The sequence below is a fragment of the Watersipora subatra genome, chromosome 4, assembly GCF_963576615.1.
Source record: "Watersipora subatra chromosome 4, tzWatSuba1.1, whole genome shotgun sequence".
Classification (NCBI taxonomy): domain Eukaryota; kingdom Metazoa; phylum Bryozoa; class Gymnolaemata; order Cheilostomatida; family Watersiporidae; genus Watersipora; species Watersipora subatra.
Genome location: NC_088711.1, coordinates 36,837,960 through 36,864,945, shown reverse-complemented (window position 1 = coordinate 36,864,945; position 26,986 = coordinate 36,837,960). Strand labels below are relative to the sequence as shown.

The 26,986-nt window shown below is 37.0% G+C and overlaps 1 protein-coding gene across 2 annotated transcripts; it reads right to left on the bottom strand.

Moving 5' to 3' along the window:
• Positions 1–68: 68 nt before the first annotated feature.
• On the bottom strand, positions 69–26,289 carry LOC137392787 (sorbitol dehydrogenase-like). Of its 2 annotated transcripts, none has more exons than XM_068079113.1 (9): positions 26,227–26,289; positions 24,575–24,608; positions 22,932–23,096; positions 21,969–22,128; positions 21,090–21,208; positions 17,176–17,241; positions 4,199–4,380; positions 1,552–1,673; positions 69–571 (listed from the first exon to the last, which is right to left on the bottom strand). In XM_068079113.1, exons 1-9 carry the CDS (start codon positions 26,278–26,280, stop codon positions 415–417), a joined length of 1,059 nt encoding a protein of 352 aa, XP_067935214.1. In that variant the 5' UTR covers positions 26,281–26,289; the 3' UTR covers positions 69–414. The 2 variants fall into 2 exon arrangements, with proteins under 2 accessions (XP_067935214.1, XP_067935215.1); XM_068079114.1 differs by lacking the exon at positions 26,227–26,289 and adding an exon at positions 26,110–26,170 and having other exon boundaries at positions 70–571.
• Positions 26,290–26,986: the final 697 nt, after the last annotated feature.

Here is a 26,986-nt window from a genome sequence, read left to right as displayed (position 1 = left end):
TTACATGTGACAGAAGGATTGTCAATGTAGAGGTCATTGAGACCTTTTGCATCTACACGTATATATGTGACTTTTTATTGCTTGAATACGAATACATGTATGTTGATTGCATTATGCAAAATGTATGAGAAGTAAAATTTTTACTGCAGAAACGACAGTATCAGATCAAAATGACAATGAGGATTGTCCTAGAAATTTCCCAATATTCTAAAGATTTCACAAAAAGAAACCTGTTCAGTTACCTGGAAGGGTCAGTCAGCTGACAGTAATTCCATATTACGGCTCTCTTTACAAAAAGGTTTCTCAGAAGAGGTCATTATAGCCGCTTGACTTCACCATTAATTTTTCATGTTGAGTGTTCTATGTAAAGAATACATTAAATAAAAACCCTTTCATTCCTTGATTATATAAGGTCTACGTATTGCATTGTATCATAACTTTGACAGCCCCTGTAGTCCTCGTGTCAGCGCATTGAAATGCCTTTTCAGACTCCTCTAACTGAAAAGTGTGAGTGATTGTACTCTCTGGAGTTATGCTTCCAGAGCTCACCAAGGCAATGGCTTTAGGATAGCTACAACAAAAGTAAGTTTTCAAGCAACAAAACAATTGCAGAAAATTATGGAAAATGAAAAATTGCACGGAACACGAATGAGCTGCGGCAACAATATGTTTCTTTCAAAGATAAACTTCTCGGCATCTCGTCTCAAAGCTATTAAACATTGGCATGACTGACTGGCATGTAGTATGGTAGTATATGGTTAAATATAGTAGTATATACAGTAGTATAAAGAAAAAGTGTCAGTGCTTAAGCATCAGAGTGTCATCATAAAAGCAAGGCAAGGTGTGAAAAAAGTGCAAGAATTGAACCTGAGCTCTTTTACACATAGCTACAATGCTGTAAGTTGCAATTCTCCACTCTGCAATAGGTAGACTCACAAATTAAAGAAATTGGCGCTCGACTTTTTTTATTTCGTCTTTGATTTTGCTGCAAGGTAATTCACCTAGTACATGCCGTACATATACCTAGTACATACCATACATACACCTAGTACATACCGTACATACACCTAGTACATACCCTACATACACCTAGTACATACCGTACATACACCTAGTACATACCGTACATACACCTAGTACATACCGTACATACACCTAGTACATACCGTACATACACCTAGTACATACCGTACATACACCTAGTACATACCGTACATACACCTAGTACATACCGTACATACACCTAGTACATACCGTACATACACCTAGTACATACCGTACATACACCTAGTACATACCGTACATACACCTAGTACATACCGTACATACACCTAGTACATACCGTACATACACCTAGTACATACCATACATACACCTAGTACATACTGTCAATCACGGTACTAAAGTCTATGTAAAACATTAGCGGCAAAAGTGTGAGGTTTGTACAGTGAAGACAAGATATGTTCTCATAATAGTTGAGAAAGATTAAATATAGAAGGTATCACAATATCCAGTAACTTTCTAGAATAGCGGATGATGTAAAGCTCCTACCAATTTGCATATCGGAAGACACCTTTGATATCAACTTCATAAGTCGCAGCCTTGACCAATGGAACTGTGGGCTCCATGCTGCCTCTACCAACCATTACCAAACATCCCCCTGGTTGGGTCGACTGCAATAAGACATTTAATATATGAACAGGGTCACATACAGTAGATACTCCTATAACCTAAATAATCTGTTCTTGGAATGTTAATTTACAGGAATTTTATGTTGTACGAAGCGTAAAATATTGGAAAATTGCCTAATCTGTTCTACAATTGTCCCAAACTCATCTCTTTGACCCTTCAAATAGAAAAAAAGTAGACTTAACTTTCCAATGCAATGGTTGTACGGTAACCGTGGTATTATTGGTTTGTATCGACAACTGTTCTCATTGTTCTTATCACTTTCATTTGATTTTAAGTTAATTGGAGGGCACTCCTTGAATGTCAATTTAAATCAATTTTCACTCTTTTTTTAAAGACATGATTTACATTACAAAAAAAATACAGCATATGTCTAAAATAAAGCAAAACAAAAATATATATTTTTGTTTTGCTTTCTTTGTTTTGTAAGAGAGGTGTCAGTCTGTTCATCTGATTGTCGGAAGCCAGGGTTAACGGTAAAAATAAAATAATCTCGTGACATTCACTTTGATAGACTGACACTCTAACACCAGCACTAATCGACCGCCTTTGAGTATTTTTGAGTGTAGCTATTTATCTTTTGTACTTTATTGGCATGCAGGGAGCGATTTCTCATGGTTCATTAGCTTGCACGGTTTCTGGTAATTATAATACAACTAACCCTATATGTCGTTTTCTTTCCCAAGTATGGTAAGAGAGAAGACAATATTTATAGGGTATTCTATGCGACTCAATATTCCCATCGAATTTGAGAACTGCACCGATATACAGAATCTCTTACGTAACACGAAACAAAAACTACATGAATTCTTTATAGAAAAAAGGAATTTATGTAAAAAGAGGCTTACGTTACAGGAACATCTACTGTATGAGGCTAACCAAAGGTCTACACCTTGGAAGCTTTTCTACAGACAGAACCAAAGGTGGGTGCGTGCGATTACAAAGTCTAGCCAGAAGCATTGAGCAACTAAAGTAAAAACTGTTTAGGCACATCAATGTATACTACCTGAAAATGAACTCACACAATATTTTGTTAGATTTTATCAGAGAGTATCGGTATTTTTCTATCGTTCAGGATTACTTTTGACATTTGAGATGATCTGACAGCCAGGATATATCAACATTAAAATCAACAAAACTCGATCACGGTTAAAATGCTCAGATCAAGCAAAAGTGCGATTATGACAACTATAATTGCAAAGATCCTGACAGGATAAAAACACATAACACTGCACCTGGAATGCAATAGCCGATAGCAACGACGGCAACTAGTGATGTCATTTCAGCACGAATTTTGCTTTCGAGTATTTTAACCACGATCAAATATGGTCGATGTTAATTTTGAAACATAATGGCAGTCAGATTAGTGTGGGGCCGGTATTGGGTTATCCGCTCTTACCGATACCGAGGGATTCTCGGTATCCGAGGAAACCTATCATTTTCGGTGTCAGCTAGGTATCCGTGACCGGTTTGATATGATCGGTATTTATTCGTTAAAGCCTATCGGTATATGGTTATACGGATATCCGGAGAGATTTTAAAAACGCTTTATGACGAACATGCCAATCTCAGCATGCATTGGCGAACAAATTCAACAAAAATTTCCAAGCTTACTATATCTACTATTATATTACGTTACATTGATAATGCCACCAGCCTCGAAGGTTTGGGAGTTCTACACAGATGAGAGGACGTATAAAGACTCTAACGGGACTGGACTCTAATTGGACTGCATATAATTTTGTGATTACATTACCTGATTACAATAAAAATTATGTGATAGTAAGATTTTTTTAAAACTGTTTCAGTACATTTAACAAAGAGAGCCCATTGCCATTATCTATCTGTTCTTTATTATACATAACGTTTGTATCAATAACGATATTTTTTAATAGAATAAACAATAAAAACATCTATCATGAAAATTATATTTCCATCTTTCTTTGTTGGCTTTCTAAAACAAGGAGTCTCTTTGCCGTAACAATATACTGCTGCCTAAAGAGTGTTTTTTGCACAGGCTACTTTTTGCACAACGATAAAAATTGTTCGAGACAGTTATGATTTAAAGTTTAAACCATTTAAAGACACACTGATAACCACATACCGGACAATAGTACCGACAATACCGAACTTTCTTAGTTGGCAAAGGATACCGAAAATGGTAAATACCGAGGATACCGATACCGGAAAAACCGATAAAAATCAGCAAGGATATCCAATCCGGCACTAAATTAGATACCAGCCCAACACTAAGTCAGATCACCTTAAACACCAAAAACACTCGCGAACGATAGAAAAATGCTGATACTTTCTGATAAAATCTACTAAAATTCTGTGTAAGTTCATTTTCACATAAAGATTTGGAAATGTTGAAAGCTGGCTGACAAGTTTGAGTCAAATAACTTGAGCTTTTGTCTGTCTGAGTGTGTATACACAAGAGACCGTGTCAACATGTATGACAATAAATCGAATCTCAAGTTAAACATCCTTTGTTATTACGTTCACTTACATGTATTCCCAAGGACACAGAACTATCCACGCCACTACATTCTATTGTAGCATCAATCTCGCTGCACAAGTTCTTCAATGTCTCTCCCACCTCCTCCATGCTTCTCTCTTGAAAATTTATCATGTTTATCGTGTGGGTTGCACCTAGACTTTTAGCGAGGGCCAGCCTCTCTTCTGAAATGTCTGTAAGTACATAATATGATGTCACCTACTAGCTGTATTGTTAGTACTGAACATCATACGATACCTACAAGCTGTATCGTCAGTACTGAACAGCACACGATACGTACTAGCTGTATTGTCAGTACTGAACATCATATGATACCTACTAGCTGTATTGTCAGTACTGAACATCATATGTACCTACTAGCTGTATTGTCAGTACTAAACATCATATGATACCTACTAGCTGTATTGTCAGTACTGAACATCATATGATACCTACTAGCTGTATTGTCAGTACTGAACATCATATGATACCTACTAGCTGTATTGTTAGTACTGAACATCATATGATACCTACTAGCTGTATTGTCAGTACTGAACATCATATGATACCTACTAGCTGTATTGTCAGTACAGAACATCACATGTTACCTACTAGCTGTATTGTCAGTACTGAACATCATATGATAACTACTAGCTGCATTGTCAGTACTGAACACCATATGATACCTACTAGCTGTATTGTCAGTACTGAACATCATATGATACCTACTAGCTGTATTGTCAGTACTGAACATCATATGATACCTACTAGCTGTAGTGTCTGTACTGAACACCATATGATACCTACTAGCTGTATCGTCAGTACTGAACAGCACACGATACATACTAGCTGAATTGTCAGTACTGTCAGTATGATCATATAACTACTAGCTGTATTGTCTGTACTGAACACCATATGATACCTACTAGCTGTATTGTCAGTACTGATTGAACACCATATGATACCTACTAGCTGTATTGTCTGTACTGATTGAACATCATATGATACCTACTAGCTGTATTGTCTGTACTGAACACCATATGATATCTACTAGCTGTATTGTCAGTACTGAACACCATATGATACCTACTAGCTGTATTGTCAGTACTGATTGAACATCATATGATACGTACTAGCTGTATTGTCTGTACTGAACATCATATGATACCTACTAGCTGTATTGTCAGTACTGATTGAACATCATGTGATACCTACTAGCTGTATTGCCAGTACTGATTGAACATCATGTGATACCTACTAGCTGTATTGTCAGTACTGAACACCATATGATACCTACTAGCTGTATTGTCAGTACTGAACATCATATGATACCTACTAGCTGTATTGTCAGTACTGAACACCATATGATACCTACTAGCTGTATTGTCAGTACTGAACAGCACACGATACATACTAGCTGTATTGCCAGTACTGAACATCATATGATACCTACTAGCTGTATTGTTAGTACTGAACACCATATGATACCTACTAGCTGTATTGTCAGTACTGAACATCATATGATACCTACTAGCTGTATTGTCAGTACTGAACACCATATGATACCTACTAGCTGTATTGCCAGTACTGAACATCATATGATACCTACTAGCTGTATTGTTAGTACTGAACACCATATGATACCTACTAGCTGTATTGTCAGTACTGAACATCATATGATACCTACTAGCTGTATTGTCAGTACTGAACATCATATGATACCTACTAGCTGTATTGTCAGTACTGAACACCATATGATACCTACTAGCTGTATTGTTAGTACTGAACACCATATGATACCTACTAGCTGTATTGTCAGTACTGAACATCATATGATACCTACTAGCTGTATTGTCAGTACTGAACATCATATGATACCTACTAGCTGTATTGTCTGTACTGAACATCATATGATACCTACTAGCTGTATTGCCAGTACTGATTGAACATCATATGATACCTACTAGCTGTATTGTTAGTACTGAACACCATATGATACCTACTAGCTGTATTGTCAGTACTGATTGAACATCATATGATACCTACTAGCTGTATTGTTAGTACTGAACACCATATGATACCTACTAGCTGTATTGTCAGTACTGATTGAACATCATATGATACCTACTAGCTGTATTGTTAGTACTGAACACCATATGATACCTACTAGCTGTATTGTCAGTACTGAACATCATATGATACCTACTAGCTGTATTGTCAGTACTGAACACCATATGATACCTACTAGCTGTATTGCCAGTACTGAACATCATATGATACCTACTAGCTGTATTGTCAGTACTGAACACCATATGATACCTACTAGCTGTATTGTCAGTACTGAACATCATATGATACCTACTAGCTGTATTGTCAGTACTGAACATCATATGATACCTACTAGCTGTATTGTCAGTACTGAACATCATATGATACCTACTAGCTGTATTGTTAGTACTGAACACCATATGATACCTACTAGCTGTATTGTCTGTACTGAACATCATATGATACCTACTAGCTGTATTGTCAGTACTGAACACCATATGATACCTACTAGCTGTATTGTCAGTACTGAACATCATATGATACCTACTAGCTGTATTGTCAGTACTGAACATCATATGATACCTACTAGCTGTATTGTCAGTACTGAACATCATATGATACCTACTAGCTGTATTGTTAGTACTGAACACCATATGATACCTACTAGCTGTATTGTCTGTACTGAACATCATATGATACCTACTAGCTGTATTGTCAGTACTGAACACCATATGATACCTACTAGCTGTATTGTCAGTACTGAACATCATATGATACCTACTAGCTGTATTGTCAGTACTGAACACCATATGATACCTACTAGCTGTATTGTCAGTACTGAACATCATATGATACCTACTAGCTGTATTGCCAGTACTGAACATCATATGATACCTACTAGCTGTATTGTTAGTACTGAACACCATATGATACCTACTAGCTGTATTGTCAGTACTGAACATCATATGATACCTACTAGCTGTATTGTCAGTACTGATTGAACATCATATGATACCTACTAGCTGTATTGTTAGTACTGAACACCATATGATACCTACTAGCTGTATTGTCAGTACTGAACATCATATGATACCTACTAGCTGTATTGTCAGTACTGAACACCATATGATACCTACTAGCTGTATTGCCAGTACTGAACATCATATGATACCTACTAGCTGTATTGTCAGTACTGAACACCATATGATACCTACTAGCTGTATTGTCAGTACTGAACATCATATGATACCTACTAGCTGTATTGTCAGTACTGAACACCATATGATACCTACTAGCTGTATTGTCAGTACTGAACATCATATGATACCTACTAGCTGTATTGCCAGTACTGAACATCATATGATACCTACTAGCTGTATTGTTAGTACTGAACACCATATGATACCTACTAGCTGTATTGTCAGTACTGAACATCATATGATACCTACTAGCTGTATTGTCAGTACTGAACACCATATGATACCTACTAGCTGTATTGCCAGTACTGAACATCATATGATACCTACTAGCTGTATTGTCAGTACTGAACACCATATGATACCTACTAGCTGTATTGTCAGTACTGAACATCATATGATACCTACTAGCTGTATTGTCAGTACTGAACACCATATGATACCTACTAGCTGTATTGTCAGTACTGAACATCATATGATACCTACTAGCTGTATTGTCAGTACTGAACATCATATGATACCTACTAGCTGTATTGTCAGTACTGAACATCATATGATACCTACTAGCTGTATTGTTAGTACTGAACACCATATGATACCTACTAGCTGTATTGTCTGTACTGAACATCATATGATACCTACTAGCTGTATTGTCAGTACTGAACATCATATGATACCTACTAGCTGTATTGTCTGTACTGAACATCATATGATACCTACTAGCTGTATTGTCAGTACTGATTGAACACCATATGATACCTACTAGCTGTATTGTCAGTACTGAACACCATATGATACCTACTAGCTGTATTGCCAGTACTGATTGAACATCATGTGATACCTACTAGCTGTATTGTCAGTACTGAACACCATATGATACCTACTAGCTGTATTGTCAGTACTGAACATCATATGATACCTACTAGCTGTATTGTCAGTACTGAACACCATATGATACCTACTAGCTGTATTGTCAGTACTGAACATCATATGATACCTACTAGCTGTATTGTCAGTACTGAACATCATATGATACCTACTAGCTGTATTGTCAGTAGTGAACATCATATGATACCTACTAGCTGTATTGCCAGTACTGATTGAACATCATGTGATACCTACTAGCTGTATTGTCAGTACTGAACATCATATGATACCTACTAGCTGTATTGTCAGTACTGAACATCATATGATACCTACTAGCTGTATTGTCAGTACTGAACACCATATGATACCTACTAGCTGTATTGTCAGTACTGAACATCATATGATACCTACTAGCTGTATTGTCAGTACTGAACACCATATGATACCTACTAGCTGTATTGTCAGTACTGAACATCATATGATACCTACTAGCTGTATTGTCAGTACTGAACATCATATGATACCTACTAGCTGTATTGTCAGTACTGAACATCATATGATACCTACTAGCTGTATTGTCAGTACTGAACATCATATGATACCTACTAGCTGTAGTGTCTGTACTGAACACCATATGATACCTACTAGCTGTATTGCCAGTACTGATTGAACATCATGTGATACCTACTAGCTGTATTGTCAGTACTGAACATCATATGATACCTACTAGCTGTATTGTCAGTACTGAACATCATATGATACCTACTAGCTGTATTGTTAGTATTGAACATCATATGATACCTACTAGCTGTATCGTCAGTACTGAACAGCACACGATACATACTAGCTGAATTGTCAGTACTGTCAGTATGATCATATAACTACTAGCTGTATTGTCAGTACTGAACACCATATGATACCTACTAGCTGTATTGTCAGTACTGATTGAACATCATATGATACCTACTAGCTGTATTGTCTGTACTGAACACCATATGATACCTACTAGCTGTAGTGTCTGTACTGAACACCATATGATACCTACTAGCTGTATTGTCAGTACTGAACACCATATGATACCTACTAGCTGTATTGCCAGTACTGATTGAACATCATGTGATACCTACTAGCTGTATTGTCAGTACTGAACACCATATGATACCTACTAGCTGTATTGTCAGTACTGAACACCATATGATACCTACTAGCTGTATTGTCAGTACTGAACATCATATGATACCTACTAGCTGTAGTGTCTGTACTGAACACCATATGATACCTACTAGCTGTATTGCCAGTACTGATTGAACATCATGTGATACCTACTAGCTGTATTGTCAGTACTGAACATCATATGATACCTACTAGCTGTATTGTCAGTACTGAACATCATATGATACCTACTAGCTGTAGTGTCTGTACTGAACACCATATGATACCTACTAGCTGTATTGTCAGTACTGAACATCATATGATACCTACTAGCTGTAGTGTCTGTACTGAACACCATATGATACCTACTAGCTGTATTGCCAGTACTGAACACCATATGATATCTACTAGCTGTATTGTCAGTACTGAACACCATATGATACCTACTAGCTGTATTGTCAGTACTGATTGAACATCATATGATACCTACTAGCTGTATTGTTAGTATTGAACATCATATGATACCTACTAGCTGTATCGTCAGTACTGAACAGCACACGATACATACTAGCTGAATTGTCAGTACTGTCAGTATGATCATATAACTACTAGCTGTATTGTCTGTACTGAACACCATATGATACCTACTAGCTGTATTGTCAGTACTGATTGAACACCATATGATACCTACTAGCTGTATTGTCAGTACTGAACAGCACACGATACATACTAGCTGAATTGTCAGTACTGTCAGTATGATCATATAACTACTAGCTGTATTGTCAGTACTGAACACCATATGATACCTACTAGCTGTATTGCCAGTACTGATCGAACATCATATGTACCTACTAGCTGTATTGTCAGTACTGAACATCATATGATACCTACTAGCTGTATTGTCAGTACTGAACATCATATGATACCTACTAGCTGTATTGCCAGTACTGATTGAACATCATATGATACCTACTAGCTGTATTGCCAGTACTGATTGAACACCATATGATACCTACTAGCTGTATTGTCAGTACTGAACATCATATGATACCTACTAGCTGTATTGTCAGTACTGATTGAACATCATATGATACCTACTAGCTGTAGTGTCTGTACTGAACACCATATGATACCTACTAGCTGTATTGTCAGTACTGAACACCATATGATACCTACTAGCTGTATTGTCAGTACTGAACACCATATGATACCTACTAGCTGTATTGTCAGTAGTGAACATCATATGATACCTACTAGCTGTATTGCCAGTACTGATTGAACATCATGTGATACCTACTAGCTGTATTGTCAGTACTGAACACCATATGATACCTACTAGCTGTATTGTCAGTACTGAACATCATATGATACCTACTAGCTGTATTGTCAGTACTGAACATCATATGATACCTACTAGCTGTATTGTCAGTACTGAACATCATATGATACCTACTAGCTGTATTGTCAGTACTGCACATCATATGATACCTACTAGCTGTATTGTCAGTACTGAACATCATATGATACCTACTAGCTGTATTGTCAGTAGTGAACATCATATGATACCTACTAGCTGTATTGTCTGTACTGAACATCATATGATACCTACTAGCTGTATTGTCAGTACTGATTGAACACCATATGATACCTACTAGCTGTATTGCCAGTACTGATCGAACATCATATGATACCTACTAGCTGTATTGTCAGTACTGAACACCATATGATACCTACTAGCTGTATTGTCAGTACTGAACATCATATGATACCTACTAGCTGTATTGTCAGTACTGAACATCATATGATACCTACTAGCTGTATTGTCAGTAGTGAACATCATATGATACCTACTAGCTGTATTGTCTGTACTGAACATCATATGATACCTACTAGCTGTATTGTCAGTACTGATTGAACACCATATGATACCTACTAGCTGTATTGCCAGTACTGATCGAACATCATATGATACCTACTAGCTGTATTGTCAGTACTGAACACCATATGATACCTACTAGCTGTATTGTCAGTACTGATTGAACATCATATGATACCTACTAGCTGTATTGTCAGTACTGAACACCATATGATACCTACTAGCTGTATTGTCAGTAGTGAACATCATATGATACCTACTAGCTGTATTGCCAGTACTGATTGAACATCATGTGATACCTACTAGCTGTATTGTCAGTACTGAACACCATATGATACCTACTAGCTGTATTGTCAGTACTGAACATCATATGATACCTACTAGCTGTATTGTCAGTACTGAACATCATATGATACCTACTAGCTGTATTGTCTGTACTGAACACCATATGATACCTACTAGCTGTATTGTCAGTACTGATTGAACATCATATGATACCTACTAGCTGTATTGTCAGTACTGAACACCATATGATACCTACTAGCTGTATTGTCAGTAGTGAACATCATATGATACCTACTAGCTGTATTGTCAGTACTGAACACCATATGATACCTACTAGCTGTATTGTCAGTACTGAACATCATATGATACCTACTAGCTGTATTGTCAGTACTGAACATCATATGATACCTACTAGCTGTATTGTCTGTACTGAACACCATATGATACCTACTAGCTGTATTGTCAGTACTGATTGAACATCATATGATACCTACTAGCTGTATTGTCAGTACTGAACACCATATGATACCTACTAGCTGTATTGTTAGTACTGAACATCATATGATACCTACTAGCTGTATTGTCAGTACTGATTGAACATCATGTGATACCTACTAGCTGTATTGTCAGTACTGAACACCATATGATACCTACTAGCTGTATTGTCAGTACTGAACATCATATGATACCTACTAGCTGTATTGCCAGTACTGATTGAACACCATATGATACCTACTAGCTGTATTGTCTGTACTGAACATCATATGATACCTACTAGCTGTATTGTCAGTACTGATTGAACACCATATGATACCTACTAGCTGTATTGCCAGTACTGAACACCATATGATACCTACTAGCTGTATTGTCAGTACTGAACATCATATGATACCTACTAGCTGTATTGTCAGTACTGATTGAACACCATATGATACCTACTAGCTGTATTGCCAGTACTGAACATCATATGATACCTACTAGCTGTATTGTCTGTACTGAACATCATATGATACCTACTAGCTGTATTGTCAGTACTGATTGAACATCATGTGATACCTACTAGCTGTATTGTCTGTACTGAACACCATATGATACCTACTAGCTGTATTGTTAGTACTGAACATCATATGATACCTACTAGCTGTATTGTCAGTACTGAACATCATATGATACCTACTAGCTGTATTGTCAGTACTGAACACCATATGATACCTACTAGCTGTATTGTCAGTACTGATTGAACATCATATGATACCTACTAGCTGTAGTGTCTGTACTGAACACCATATGATATCTACTAGCTGTATTGTCAGTACTGATTGAACACCATATGATACCTACTAGCTGTATTGCCAGTACTGATTGAACACCATATGATACCTACTAGCTGTATTGTCTGTACTGAACATCATATGATACCTACTAGCTGTATTGTCAGTACTGATTGAACATCATATGATACCTACTAGCTGTAGTGTCTGTACTGAACACCATATGATATCTACTAGCTGTATTGTCAGTACTGATTGAACACCATATGATACCTACTAGCTGTATTGTCTGTACTGAACATCATATGATACCTACTAGCTGTATTGTCAGTACTGATTGAACATCATATGATACCTACTAGCTGTAGTGTCTGTACTGAACACCATATGATATCTACTAGCTGTATTGTCTGTACTGAACATCATATGATACCTACTAGCTGTATTGTCAGTACTGATTGAACACCATATGATACCTACTAGCTGTATCGTCAGTACTGAACAGCACACGATACATACTAGCTGAATTGTCAGTACTGTCAGTATGATCATATAACTACTAGCTGTATTGTCAGTACTGAACATCATATGATACCTACTAGCTGTATTGTCAGTAGTGAACACCATATGATACCTACTAGCTGTATTGCCAGTACTGAACATCATATGATAACTACTAGCTGTATTGTCAGTATTGAACATCATATGATACCTACTAGCTGTATTGTCAGTACTGAACACCATATGATACCTACTAGCTGTATTGCCAGTACTGAACATCATATGATACCTACTAGCTGTATTGTCAGTACTGAACATCATATGATACCTACTAGCTGTATTGTCAGTACTAAACATCATATGATACCTACTAGCTGTATTGTCAGTACTGATTGAACACCATATGATACCTACTAGCTGTATTGTCTGTACTGAACATCATATGATACCTACTAGCTGTATTGTCAGTACTGATTGAACACCATATGATACCTACTAGCTGTATTGTCAGTACTGAACATCATATGATACCTACTAGCTGTATTGTCAGTACTGATTGAACACCATATGATACCTACTAGCTGTATTGTCTGTACTGAACATCATATGATACCTACTAGCTGTATTGTCAGTACTGATTGAACACCATATGATACCTACTAGCTGTATTGCCAGTACTGATTGAACACCATATGATACCTACTAGCTGTATTGTCTGTACTGCACATCATATGATACCTACTAGCTGTATTGTCAGTACTGAACATCATATGATACCTACTAGCTGTATTGTCAGTACTGATTGAACACCATATGATACCTACTAGCTGTATTGCCAGTACTGATTGAACACCATATGATACCTACTAGCTGTATTGTCAGTACTGAACATCATATGATACCTACTAGCTGTATTGTCAGTACTGAACATCATATGATACCTACTAGCTGTATTGTCAGTACTGATTGAACACCATATGATACCTACTAGCTGTATTGTCAGTACTGAACATCATATGATACCTACTAGCTGTATTGTCAGTACTGATTGAACACCATATGATACCTACTAGCTGTATTGCCAGTACTGATTGAACACCATATGATACCTACTAGCTGTATTGTCTGTACTGAACATCATATGATACCTACTAGCTGTATTGTCAGTACTGAACATCATATGATACCTACTAGCTGTATTGTCTGTACTGAACACCATATGATACCTACTAGCTGTATTGCCAGTACTGATTGAACATCATGTGATACCTACTAGCTGTATTGTCAGTACTGAACATCATATGATACCTACTAGCTGTATTGTCAGTACTGAACACCATATGATACCTACTAGCTGTATTGCCAGTACTGATTGAACATCATGTGATACCTACTAGCTGTATTGTCAGTACTGAACATCATATGATACCTACTAGCTGTATTGTCAGTACTGAACATCATATGATACCTACTAGCTGTATTGTCAGTATTGAACATCATATGATACCTACTAGCTGTATTGTCAGTACTGAACATCATATGATACCTACTAGCTGTATTGTCAGTACTGAACATCATATGATACCTACTAGCTGTATTGTCAGTACTGATTGAACATCATATGATACCTACTAGCTGTATTGTCAGTACTGAACACCATATGATACCTACTAGCTGTATTGTCAGTACTGAACATCATATGATACCTACTAGCTGTATTGTCAGTACTGATTGAACATCATATGATACCTACTAGCTGTATTGTCAGTACTGAACACCATATGATACCTACTAGCTGTATTGTCTGTACTGAACATCATATGATACCTACTAGCTGTATTGTCAGTACTGAACATCATATGATACCTACTAGCTGTATTGTCTGTACTGAACACCATATGATACCTACTAGCTGTATTGCCAGTACTGATTGAACATCATATGATACCTACTAGCTGTATTGTCAGTACTGAACATCATATGATACCTACTAGCTGTATTGTCAGTACTGAACATCATATGATACCTACTAGCTGTATTGCCAGTACTGAACATCATATGATACCTACTAGCTGTATTGTCAGTACTGAACATCATATGATACCTACTAGCTGTATTGCCAGTACTGAACACCATATGATACCTACTAGCTGTATTGCCAGTACTGAACATCATATGATACCTACTAGCTGTATTGTCAGTACTGAACATCATATGATACCTACTAGCTGTATTGCCAGTACTGAACACCATATGATACCTACTAGCTGTATTGTCAGTATTGAACATCATATGATACCTACTAGCTGTATTGTCTGTACTGAACATCATATGATACCTACTAGCTGTATTGTCAGTATTGAACATCATATGATACCTACTAGCTGTATTGTCAGTACTGAACATCATATGATACCTACTAGCTGTATTGCCAGTACTGATTGAACATCATATGATACCTACTAGCTGTATTGTCTGTACTGAACACCATATGATACCTACTAGCTGTATTGTTAGTACTGAACATCATGTGATACCTACTAGCTGTATTGTCTGTACTGAACACCATATGATACCTACTAGCTGTATTGTTAGTACTGAACATCATGTGATACCTACTAGCTGTATTGTCAGTACTGAACATCATATGATACCTACTAGCTGTATTGTCTGTACTGAACACCATATGATACCTACTAGCTGTATTGTTAGTACTGAACATCATGTGATACCTACTAGCTGTATTGTCAGTACTGAACATCATATGATACCTACTAGCTGTATTGTCAGTATTGAACATCATATGATACCTACTAGCTGTATTGCCAGTACTGAACATCATATGATACCTACTAGCTGTATTGTCAGTACTGAACATCATATGATACCTACTAGCTGTATTGCCAGTACTGAACACCATATGATACCTACTAGCTGTATTGTCAGTACTGAACATCATATGATACCTACTAGCTGTATTGTCTGTACTGAACATCATATGATACCTACTAGCTGTATTGTCAGTACTGAACATCATATGATACCTACTAGCTGTATTGTTAGTATTGAACATCATATGATACCTACTAGCTGTATTGTCTGTACTGAACACCATATGATACCTACTAGCTGTATTGTCTGTACTGAACACCATATGATACCTACTAGCTGTATTGCCAGTACTGATTGAACATCATATGATACCTACTAGCTGTAGTGTCTGTACTGAACACCATATGATACCTACTAGCTGTATTGCCAGTACTGATTGAACATCATATGATACCTACTAGCTGTATTGTCTGTACTGAACACCATATGATACCTACTAGCTGTATTGCCAGTACTGATTGAACATCATGTGATACCTACTAGCTGTATTGTCAGTACTGAACACCATATGATACCTACTAGCTGTATTGTCAGTACTGATTGAACACCATATGATACCTACTAGCTGTATTGTCTGTACTGAACACCATATGATACCTACTAGCTGTATTGCCAGTACTGATTGAACATCATGTGATACCTACTAGCTGTATTGTCAGTACTGAACACCATATGATACCTACTAGCTGTATTGTCAGTACTGATTGAACATCATATGATACCTACTAGCTGTATTGTCTGTACTGAACACCATATGATACCTACTAGCTGTATTGCCAGTACTGATCGAACATCATATGATACCTACTAGCTGTATTGTCAGTACTGAACACCATATGATACCTACTATTTTCGGTACTGAACATCACATAATTTAAATTAATGAATTCCTCAACCTGCCTGTTATTATAATATTAGCTGCACCCATGCTCTTCGCTGTCATCAGCACCAAGAGTCCAATGGCACCTGAAAACAAACAAATTATTAAGCCATATAATTGAGCAGTACCATGTTGTCCTGTCAGTAGGGGAGAGTGGGGTAGCATTGTAGCATGCTTGGAATTCTTTATGCCCCGACCATGCTCAACATGCCCCGACCATGCTCAACATGCCCCGACCATGCTCAACATGCCCTGACTATGTTCAACATGCCCCGACTACGCTCAACATGCCCCGACCATGCTTAACATGCCCCTACCATGCTCAACATGCCCCGACCATGCTCAACATGCCTCGACCATGCTCAACATGCCCCGACCATGCTCAACATGCCCTGACCACGCTCAACATGCCCCGACCATGCTCAACATGCCCCGACCATGCTCAACATGCCCCGACCATGCTCACCATGCCTCGATCATGCTCAACATGCCCCGACCATGCTCAACATGCCCCGACCATGCTCAACATGCCCCGACCATGCTCACCATGCCTCGATCATGCTCAACATGCCCCGACCATGCTCAACATGCCCCGACCATGCTCACCATACCTCGATCATGCTCACCATGCCTCGATCATGCTCAACATGCCCCGACTATGCTCACCATGCCCCGACCATGCTCACCATGCCCCGACCATGCTCACCATGCCTCGACCATGCTCAACATGCCCCGATCATGCTCAACATGCCCTGACCAAGCTCAACATGCCCCGACCACGCTCAACATGCCCCAACCATGCTCACCATGCCTCGATCATGCTCAACATGCCCCAACCATGCTCAACATGCCCCAACCACGCTCAACATGCCCCGACCATGCTCACCATGCCTCGATCATGCTCAACATGCCTCGATCATGCTCAACATGCCCCGACCATGCTCAACATGCCCTGACCACGCTCAACATGCCCCGACCATGCTCAATATGCCTCTATACTTTTTTTGGGTTTTTAAATTTTTAAGAAAGCTTCATTAGTTGGACTAGAAAAATAATACTGCCCATTGAAACACTGTGGTAGGCCGCAACAAGGCTGTGAAAGTCACTTTGATTGTACAGTACTATAAACAAATGAGTGATAGCCATTCAACTTTTGCCTGTTCAACTTGTCCCAGTCTCCCCTACTATTTTATATTTGTTTATGTAGTTCATGTGAAGTATGGTTGACAGAGTCACTATATAGATCAGAATGTCTGTATTGATTTTAACATCAGTTGCAAGTTGAAGAACCGGCTTATTAGACAGCTTGAAATCAAATTGGTAGTTTGCCTTTTTCAAGTTTGTGTCACGTACATTATAGACTCTGTGAGAAAAAAGTAATTATTATGGTAAGCAGATGAGTCTATTACCGCAAAACAAATTATATATGTTGATATATTTATACAAATAAATATATTTATGAACTAGAAATTCCACTGTCATACAGCCCACGACCAAAGTGATATTGGAAAAAAAGAAAGGGTACTGATGGTTGAGAAATGCAATATTAAATCAAAATGGCACTGCAGTGCAATAGAATAACTGCAATGGTAGCTGTAATGTACTGGGTGTGGGTGTTATTATATACAACAAATAGCAATAATGAAAGGAAAAGATTATATGTTTATATCTCTCCCCCTGCAATAGGAGAAATGCAATATTGGCCAATATTAGAAGTAAAATGCACTGATATTATTAGAATAACCAATATTATTAATATAGTAATAATATAAAACCAATGCACAATTTTGTTTACATTTCAAATGTCATAGCTAAAAATATCACAAAGTTGTGATATTTATATAGATTTTTAGAAAATCTGTACTACGTAGTCATTGTTCTGTAGTCATCCAAACTTATGATTAATTATTGTAATCATCTCATAAGAACCGTTAGAAAAAATATCATTGTCATTTCCTTTACTTACACTGCGTTGGACATCAGTTAGAATACCAAAGTACTCAGCTACTTTGAAATCGGCAAAAATGAAATGATTTCAGTACTCCTACATTAGTTACAGAAACCTTCGGCAATTCGACATGCTATAGACTGGTGAAATGCGCACGTTATTTTTTTCGTGAAATGCGCTCGACTTAATCGTTCTATTCTCTGTCGCTCGGCGTTTTAATTTCCGGCCTTAACTTTAATAAAAGTGAGGCTTAGCAAGTTTTAATAACGATTTTCGGCCAAATAAATCTGTCTATTTATGTATAATCCGATCAGATGGGTTAGTTTTAGGAATTTGCGGTAACCTTTCAAAGGCTTGGTAACATATTTAAATAGGTTTTTATGCGTTTTGTATCATTATTATACTTGAACAACTTTACAGAAAAATAGTTAAATTTGTTGATAGGATTTCGTTACAAGTGTTTGGTGACGGCCGTTAACGGATAATTTTTCGGGAGTTGTGTGCACATGTGCATTTATCATAAATCTTCCAAACCAATCGCTTCGCTCGAGTTTGGTCGTGGGATTAGATTTGCAACATAAACACTTGGCGAATGATATCAGATCGAAAAACGGATTGCTGTGAAACAATTCAAATTTCCAGATGAGTTTTTAGTTTAATCAATCACTTCACTTCTTATTACTAGTGTAGAGTTCTTATTACTAGTACAGTTCTTATTACTAGTAGAGTTCTTACTACTAGTAGAGTTCTTATTACTAGTGTAGAGTTCTTTTGTGGCTTTGAATCCTACTTTATTTATGTTTAATCATTCAATTCCTTTTAAATATGAAGGGAGGATAACCCACTATTTATACTTATATATTCATGTATATATTTCTATATATTGTAATATGTTGGCCACTGTCAATAATGTTTTCATGAAGATTATACGAGTGCATGATAGTAAGAACAATATCTTGAAAACAATAACAAAGAGGCCAGTTGAATCCATCAACCTTATCTTTACTGTACTTTAACATTGAGATTGTTTGTGAGGACCATAGCCATTACTATTTCAATAGTCATTTAGTTGTGTTACTAAGTATCTCATTATTTCAATTGATAAGGTTGACTAAAATTACAACATTATGTTATAAATGAACCACACCCTTAGTGATTTTCTAAAATTCCCTGAGTAAAGAATAGTTTCTTAGATGTTGCCTGGAGTACAACAGTGCACTCAGCAAAACTGAAAAAAATCTATCTCTATGCTTCTTGGATAGGCGACCTGTCTAACTCAGCATGTGCATGTCTAACACTTCACTAGTCAGTCTATTTCAGCATGTGTATGTCTAACACTTCACTAGTCTTTCTAATCCAGCATGTGTATGTCTAACACTTCACTAGTCTGTCTACTTCAGCATGTGTATGTCTAACACTTCACTAGTCTGTCTACTTCAGCATGTATATGTCTAACACCTCACTAGTCTGTCTACTCCAGAATGTGTATGTCTAACACTTCAGTAGTCTGTCTACTACAACATGTGTATGTCTAACACTTCACTAGTCTGTCTACTTCAGAATGTGTATGTCTAACACCTCACTAGTCTGTCTACTACAACATGTGTATGTCTAACACTTCACTAGTCTGTCTACTCCAGCATGTGTATGTCTAACACCTCACTAGTCTACCTACTCCAGAATGTGCATGTCTAACACCTCACTAGTCAGTCTACTACAACATGTGTATGTCTAACACCTCACTAGTCTGTCTACTCCAGCATGTGTATGTCTAACACCTCACTAGTCTGTCTACTACAACATGTGTATGTCTAACACCTCACTAGTCTGTCTACTTCAGAGTGTGTATGTCTAACACCTCACTAGTCTGTCTACTTCAGAATGCGTATGTCTAACACCTCACTAGTCTGTCTACTCCAGCATGTGTATGTCTAACATCTCACTAGTCTGTCTAAAATGTAATGGACAGCAGGTAAGCTACAGTACCTGCTCCACAAATAAGGACATTTGACGATAGCCCAACATTTCCTCTTTCGCAAGCATATACTGCAACGGCAAGAGGCTCTATCAATGCCCCTTGGTTCAATGATACATTCGTTGGCAATCTATAACGAAATTCTAATCAGACAAGAACAAGCTTTGGAAGTAGGCATCAGCTGGATGTGACCAGCAAAATTATTTTCAATTGCAAAAATTAAATCTTAATTGTTTTAAGTAGGCCACCCTCATGGGAGCAACAGAGTGACTACACGATGACAAGGTGTCAGCACCTGTTGCAAATTTAATAGCGTGAGATTTTTTTCTAGCATTGCAGCAAAAGGACTGTAATTGCATTTATTTAAGAGCCCAGCTGGAAGGCTTCTATCTGAAGTCCAAGTCTTGTCTTCATTATCTTCTGACCTACTGTCAGCAGCATGATTTCAAAAAGGAAAGCAATTTCAAGCTGTGCTTGTTTTCAACTTGGGAACGTGCTTAAATCTATCGACAAAAGCTTTTCTTCCAAGTGTTTGTTAGTCACTATAATGAAGCTCTTGCGATTAAGGTTAGCGATGAGAAGCATGTTCCAGTTTTTAAGTAAACTAGCTTATCCAATACGTGTCAGTGATAACATGTAAAGTTGGCAAAGCCTCAAACATAATATGACATGAAATGGACATACTCACAACTAGCAAACTCTGAACAAGCGTATGATTCAGCCCAATATATAACTATACGAAATGTTAAAGATGAAAAATGGGAAGGATTTCATATCGCAGTGTATTTGTATCAATCTAATCCTTATCAGTTCTTCAGTGTGTCTTCCATGAAAGAACATGTCACTCTGAAAGGGAAAAAGTTGTATAATTGATTGTTATTTATCCTTACTTGAAGCAGAAGTCCTCGGGGTGTTTATAAAACTGACAGAGGTTACCATCTACTGGAGGCGTAGCACAGAAACGCATGTGAGAGCAGAGGTTGTATCTACCAGATCGACAGATAGAACACTGTCTGCATGGAACACCTGGCTCTATAGCCACTCTATCTCCTGCAATAATTACCCTTGTTACACGCAGTCTCAGGAACGTGCCAAACAGCTTCATAAAACCTTACTTGCTGCTCCCTAGTGAATGACAGGAGTTGTCCATACAATCAATCATAAAACTATTCACATTGTAAATGTTATAGATGGCAGTTCAAGCCTCTTTAGACTGATTTTTGGGCGCTAATAAAAGGTTGGGCTGCATTGCTATTTTCAATTTGTTAGGCACTATACAACCATGGACCTTCTCAAAATGATTAAGATTTTCAAAGTTTTATGTAGGCAATCCGGCACCAACTATAGCTAAGCTGTTATTTAATGTAAAGAAGAATGCGAGTGCTTCACAGAGCATGTCATTGTAAAGAGGAAATAAGCATCAAGTGGAAAACGGCACTCATTGTATCATCGTTACCAGATAGATAGATGCAGCATAAGACATCAGATTGTTGCTTTTACTACTGTCAATAATTAAACATACTCGTCAAAAGTCAAATGAAATTTACTAAACTGCTGCTGTACTCTGAAAACCACTTCTTTAATAATGGTAAGGTGGTTACAGATCTCACAAACTCTTTTAACAGAATTGAACATTGGCTAACTTCCTGCACCGGTTCACATACTCTTTTCACATATTGTTTTCACATATTGTTTTCACATATTGTTTTCACATACTGTTTTCACACACTGTTTTCACATACTGTTTTCACATACTGTTTTCACATACTGTTTTCACATACATTATATTCGCGTACAAATGTTATGCCAACTCCAAATGCTTTGCTGGCAATGTCATACAACGAACTTGTTACCTGGCTGTAAGCATTGGACTTGAGGACCACAGGATATGACAGTTCCACTTCCTTCATGCCCTATGACCATAGGATGTTTCATATTGAATCTTCCACACTTGGCATACTTCCAGTATTTAAGGTCTGAACCACAGATACCAACAGAGCCCATCTTTAGTAGGACCTCTGCAACATGTACATATTGATAATTCTACATGCAAAATGTACATATTGATAATTCTACATGCAACATGTACATATTGATAATTCTACATGCAACATGTACATATTGATATATCTACATGCAACATGTACATATTCATAGTTCTACATGCAACATGTACATATTGATAATTCTACCCGCAAAATGTACATATTGATAATTATACATGCAACATGTACATATTGATAATTATACATGCAACATGTACATACTGATAATTCTACATGCAATATATACATACTGATAATTCTACATGCAATATGTACATACTGATAATTCTACATGCAACATGTACATATTTATAATTCTACATGCAACATGTACATATTGATAATTCTACATGCAACATGTACATATTGATAATTCTACACGCAACATGTACATATTGATAATTCTACACGCAACATGTACATATTGATAATTATACACGCAACATGTACATATTGATAACTCTACATGCAACATGTACATATTGATAATTCTACATGCAACAGTTTTACAGCTTTTGTAAGGTCTGCAAGACATGGCAGAATATTTAGAAACAGAACGACTTTTACCAATAGAATTCTAAATCAGTGATTATCAGACTATTTTGCTGTCACTATCTATCTGTTCCAACAGTAAAGACTAATCAGCAAACCACACTGATTATAGTTTACTATTCATTAAGGTTCCGAATTAATCTGGTAGGTCTACCGTATCTAAGCAAGGTAGACCTACCTTGTTTTGCCGAAGGTAGGTCTACCTTACTTTATTGCAAGTAGACCAACCTCAGTGTACTCCAGGTATATATATATATAAATATATTTATATATAAATATATTGAAATGTATCATACTTAGAACTAAAATCAAAGTGCTCAACATAGGATGGAGCAGTATAAATTAGAAAATTCAATAGTTCACTTAATTCCATAGTTGAAGTATAGGCCTACAGCCGGAGGAATGCACTAGCAGGAAACTGTCAGTAGCTGAAAAAAGATAAGTGAACTATTTAATTTTCTAATTTATATATAAATAGGCCTATATATTTATAAATTTATAAATATATTTATAAATGTATAAATATATTTATAAATGTATATATATTTATAAATGTATATATTTATAAATATATATATATATATGTATGTAGGCACACTGAAGGTACACTAACTCAGTAGCAAAAATTAAAAGTTAATAGCCAAACAGTTAAACTGTATGCCTTCACCTATCCATGATATGAAATACAGTAATACAGTATAAGGTGCTAAGCAGGTACATACAACTATAAGAGCCTAAAACTAGAAGCTGAGCAGTAGCCTTACTGCAAAAGATAATAACATGTCTTATACAGTAAAATTCAAATGAGTAGCAGACCAGAGGAGTTTCTCTTATTTGACTTGCACGACAACATAACCTGAGGCTGCTCAGATTTCTGGTGCATATAAAACCCTACCCACCATTGCCTGCTGGTTCTAGCATCTCCTTTTCCTCCTAAAAATATTAATTTGAAGTCAAAATATTGATTCTTCTTCACATGATATTTTGCAATACACAATGCCCATGTTCTGGACTTTTACATGGAAGTCCACAAAATGACAACCTCATGAATAATTATAATCATAATTAATATACCTCGTCCATAACATCAGTCTTTCAAATATACAAGTGGATAATGTACGTACTGTCTTCATAAAACTATATGAAAAAGGTATTAAGGAACGCTAGGTTTTGCATTGTTAGAGTCCCTCTTGCTCTGCAGTACAGAGATGTACCTGCTGCAGCTGCTAGCCAGAAGATAAGTTTATCTATCCCAGCCTTTGAGTGTGACCATAGCACACTTTCTGAAAAGTCTATGGCTGGGTATTTTACTTCATTCCAACAGGATGCTCAGATTTACACCCAGCTTAGAGCTGGTGGTGCAAGTTTTGACTCATGATACAAGTTGTAGCAGTCTTCATGGTTATCTGATAGCAGGTGGATAATAAGTGGGTAATACACATACTCCTATAGATAGTAGGCCTATATATCAAATATCATCATAAAATAACTTATTCTTGTTGGAGTCTAAATAATTATTACAAATATATAACACAATATGCACCATGTGCTCACCAACATGCTCGGGGCACCATTATGTGTTGATCTGCATACAAAACAGGCTAAAATGTGAGAATGGTCAACGTCCAACATGAACTATTTGTCGCATTATGAATACTTTAAAAGTACATCACCAAGATTGACATAAAGAACCTGTCTAATCTAAAACTATACCAGAGTTCAACTCAGGCGGTCATAATCTAGAACCATACTAAAGTTCAACTTAGGCTGCCATAATCTAAAGCTATTCTAGGGTTTAACATATGCTGCTAGACGGATACCCCAATATTTTACACTTGGCAAGCGAACTGGTATAGACTAGTTGACTAACATCCAGTTGAGTAACATCCGCTCAATAAATATTGACAAGTGTGATAAATACACGTGTACATGCTGAAAATTATGTTATATGCACATACATAGACTGACAAATATGTTGTATGCCTATAGATGCACTAAAATGCACCATATGAGTTTGTATATACTAACAAGTACGCTATATGCTCACATAGGCCTGCTAGCAAATTGCTGAATGCATGTACAAATGCTGAAAAATGTGGTGTTGAAATATAAGCTTACATGCATGGTATTTTTTAGTATGAATATCGCCATCACTTGTATATAGATGAACGCCCAGAAAATGAGGTAGAGCTTGATGGTTATGTTTTATACTAAAGCATTAGTCGTTTATTATAAAGTAACTTATAAAAACCTGAAGAAACAGTTTTAGCATATCGATTAATTAAGATTGTCGTATTTAGCTGGCTGCAAGTTCTCAAAGTGTACCTAAAACCTGCTAAACGTAATAATTTAAAAGCTTAAACAGAATTGATGAGATAAATGAAAAATAGGGCAGTGTCACAAGAGACATTCATTTGCGGTATAAAATGCTTACACATATTGATTTTTATTTGTGGTTTAAATTTCTTTTTCTTGTGTAGCATGGTCAGAATAGAATCTTCGTGCCGATCGCGGTAAAAGCACAAACGCCAGTCGTGAAAGAGAAACTTACAAGTCGCATGTCCTCAGGTCCATGCAGTACCACGGCCAGATTGGTAGCGTTCATTTTTGTATAAGCTCGTTGCTAATAACATGTCAAAGCCTTTTATACGTCGTTGTCTTGGAGATCATAATGTTATCAAGTCATTGGCCGACTGGCATCATACAAGCTCACTCATAGGCTCTCTCATTATGCCGGGCTTGCGTTATCCATAAAAAATTGGACAGCAACTTATTGGTCGATTGCTTTAGACCATAAATGACGATTTGCGGATTTGGCAGTACATACGTATTTGCAAAGTTGCATGCTGATCTGGTTATTTTTGTTAAACTTGATTTAAACAAATTTAGTTCACTTCTGTGAGAACAAGCGTTAAAAACTGCAAAAAATCAGTACAATGTAGCGTATATAGTTTGACTAAATACATTGACGACACGAGTCATCAGAACGGCCCTTTGAGGCTATACAATGCGCCACAGGTGTCCTTCAGTGGGATATTGCCAAAGGCGAGACGAAGCCGAGCCGTGGCTACACACACAAAAAACAAATATGTCTTAGCAAACCAGCCAGATACTGTTGTGGTGGGCAAGGAGAACAAGATTGCTACTATGATAGATATAACAGTACCCAATGACTACAACATAGCAAGCAAAGAAAAGAGTTGAGAAATATCTCCCTCTTGTAGAGTAGATTAAAAGGGCTGGCATGTAAGAGCAACTGTAATCCCAGTTGTCATGTGAGCATTGGAGTGTTATATATATATATATATATA

Excerpts from the sequence above, each read along its gene's own strand:
- LOC137392787 (XM_068079113.1), bottom strand. The coding sequence starts at position 26,280 with ATGAACGCTACCAATCTGGCCGTGGTACTGCATGGACCTGAGGACATG. Across the intron at positions 24,609-26,226 it reads GACCTGAGGACATGCGACTT|GAGGAAAAGGAGATGCTAGA; the intron begins GTAAGTTTCTCT and ends TAATATTTTTAG. Across the intron at positions 1,674-4,198 it reads CTGTGTCCTTGGGAATACAT|TCGACCCAACCAGGGGGATG; the intron begins GTAAGTGAACGT and ends GTCTTATTGCAG.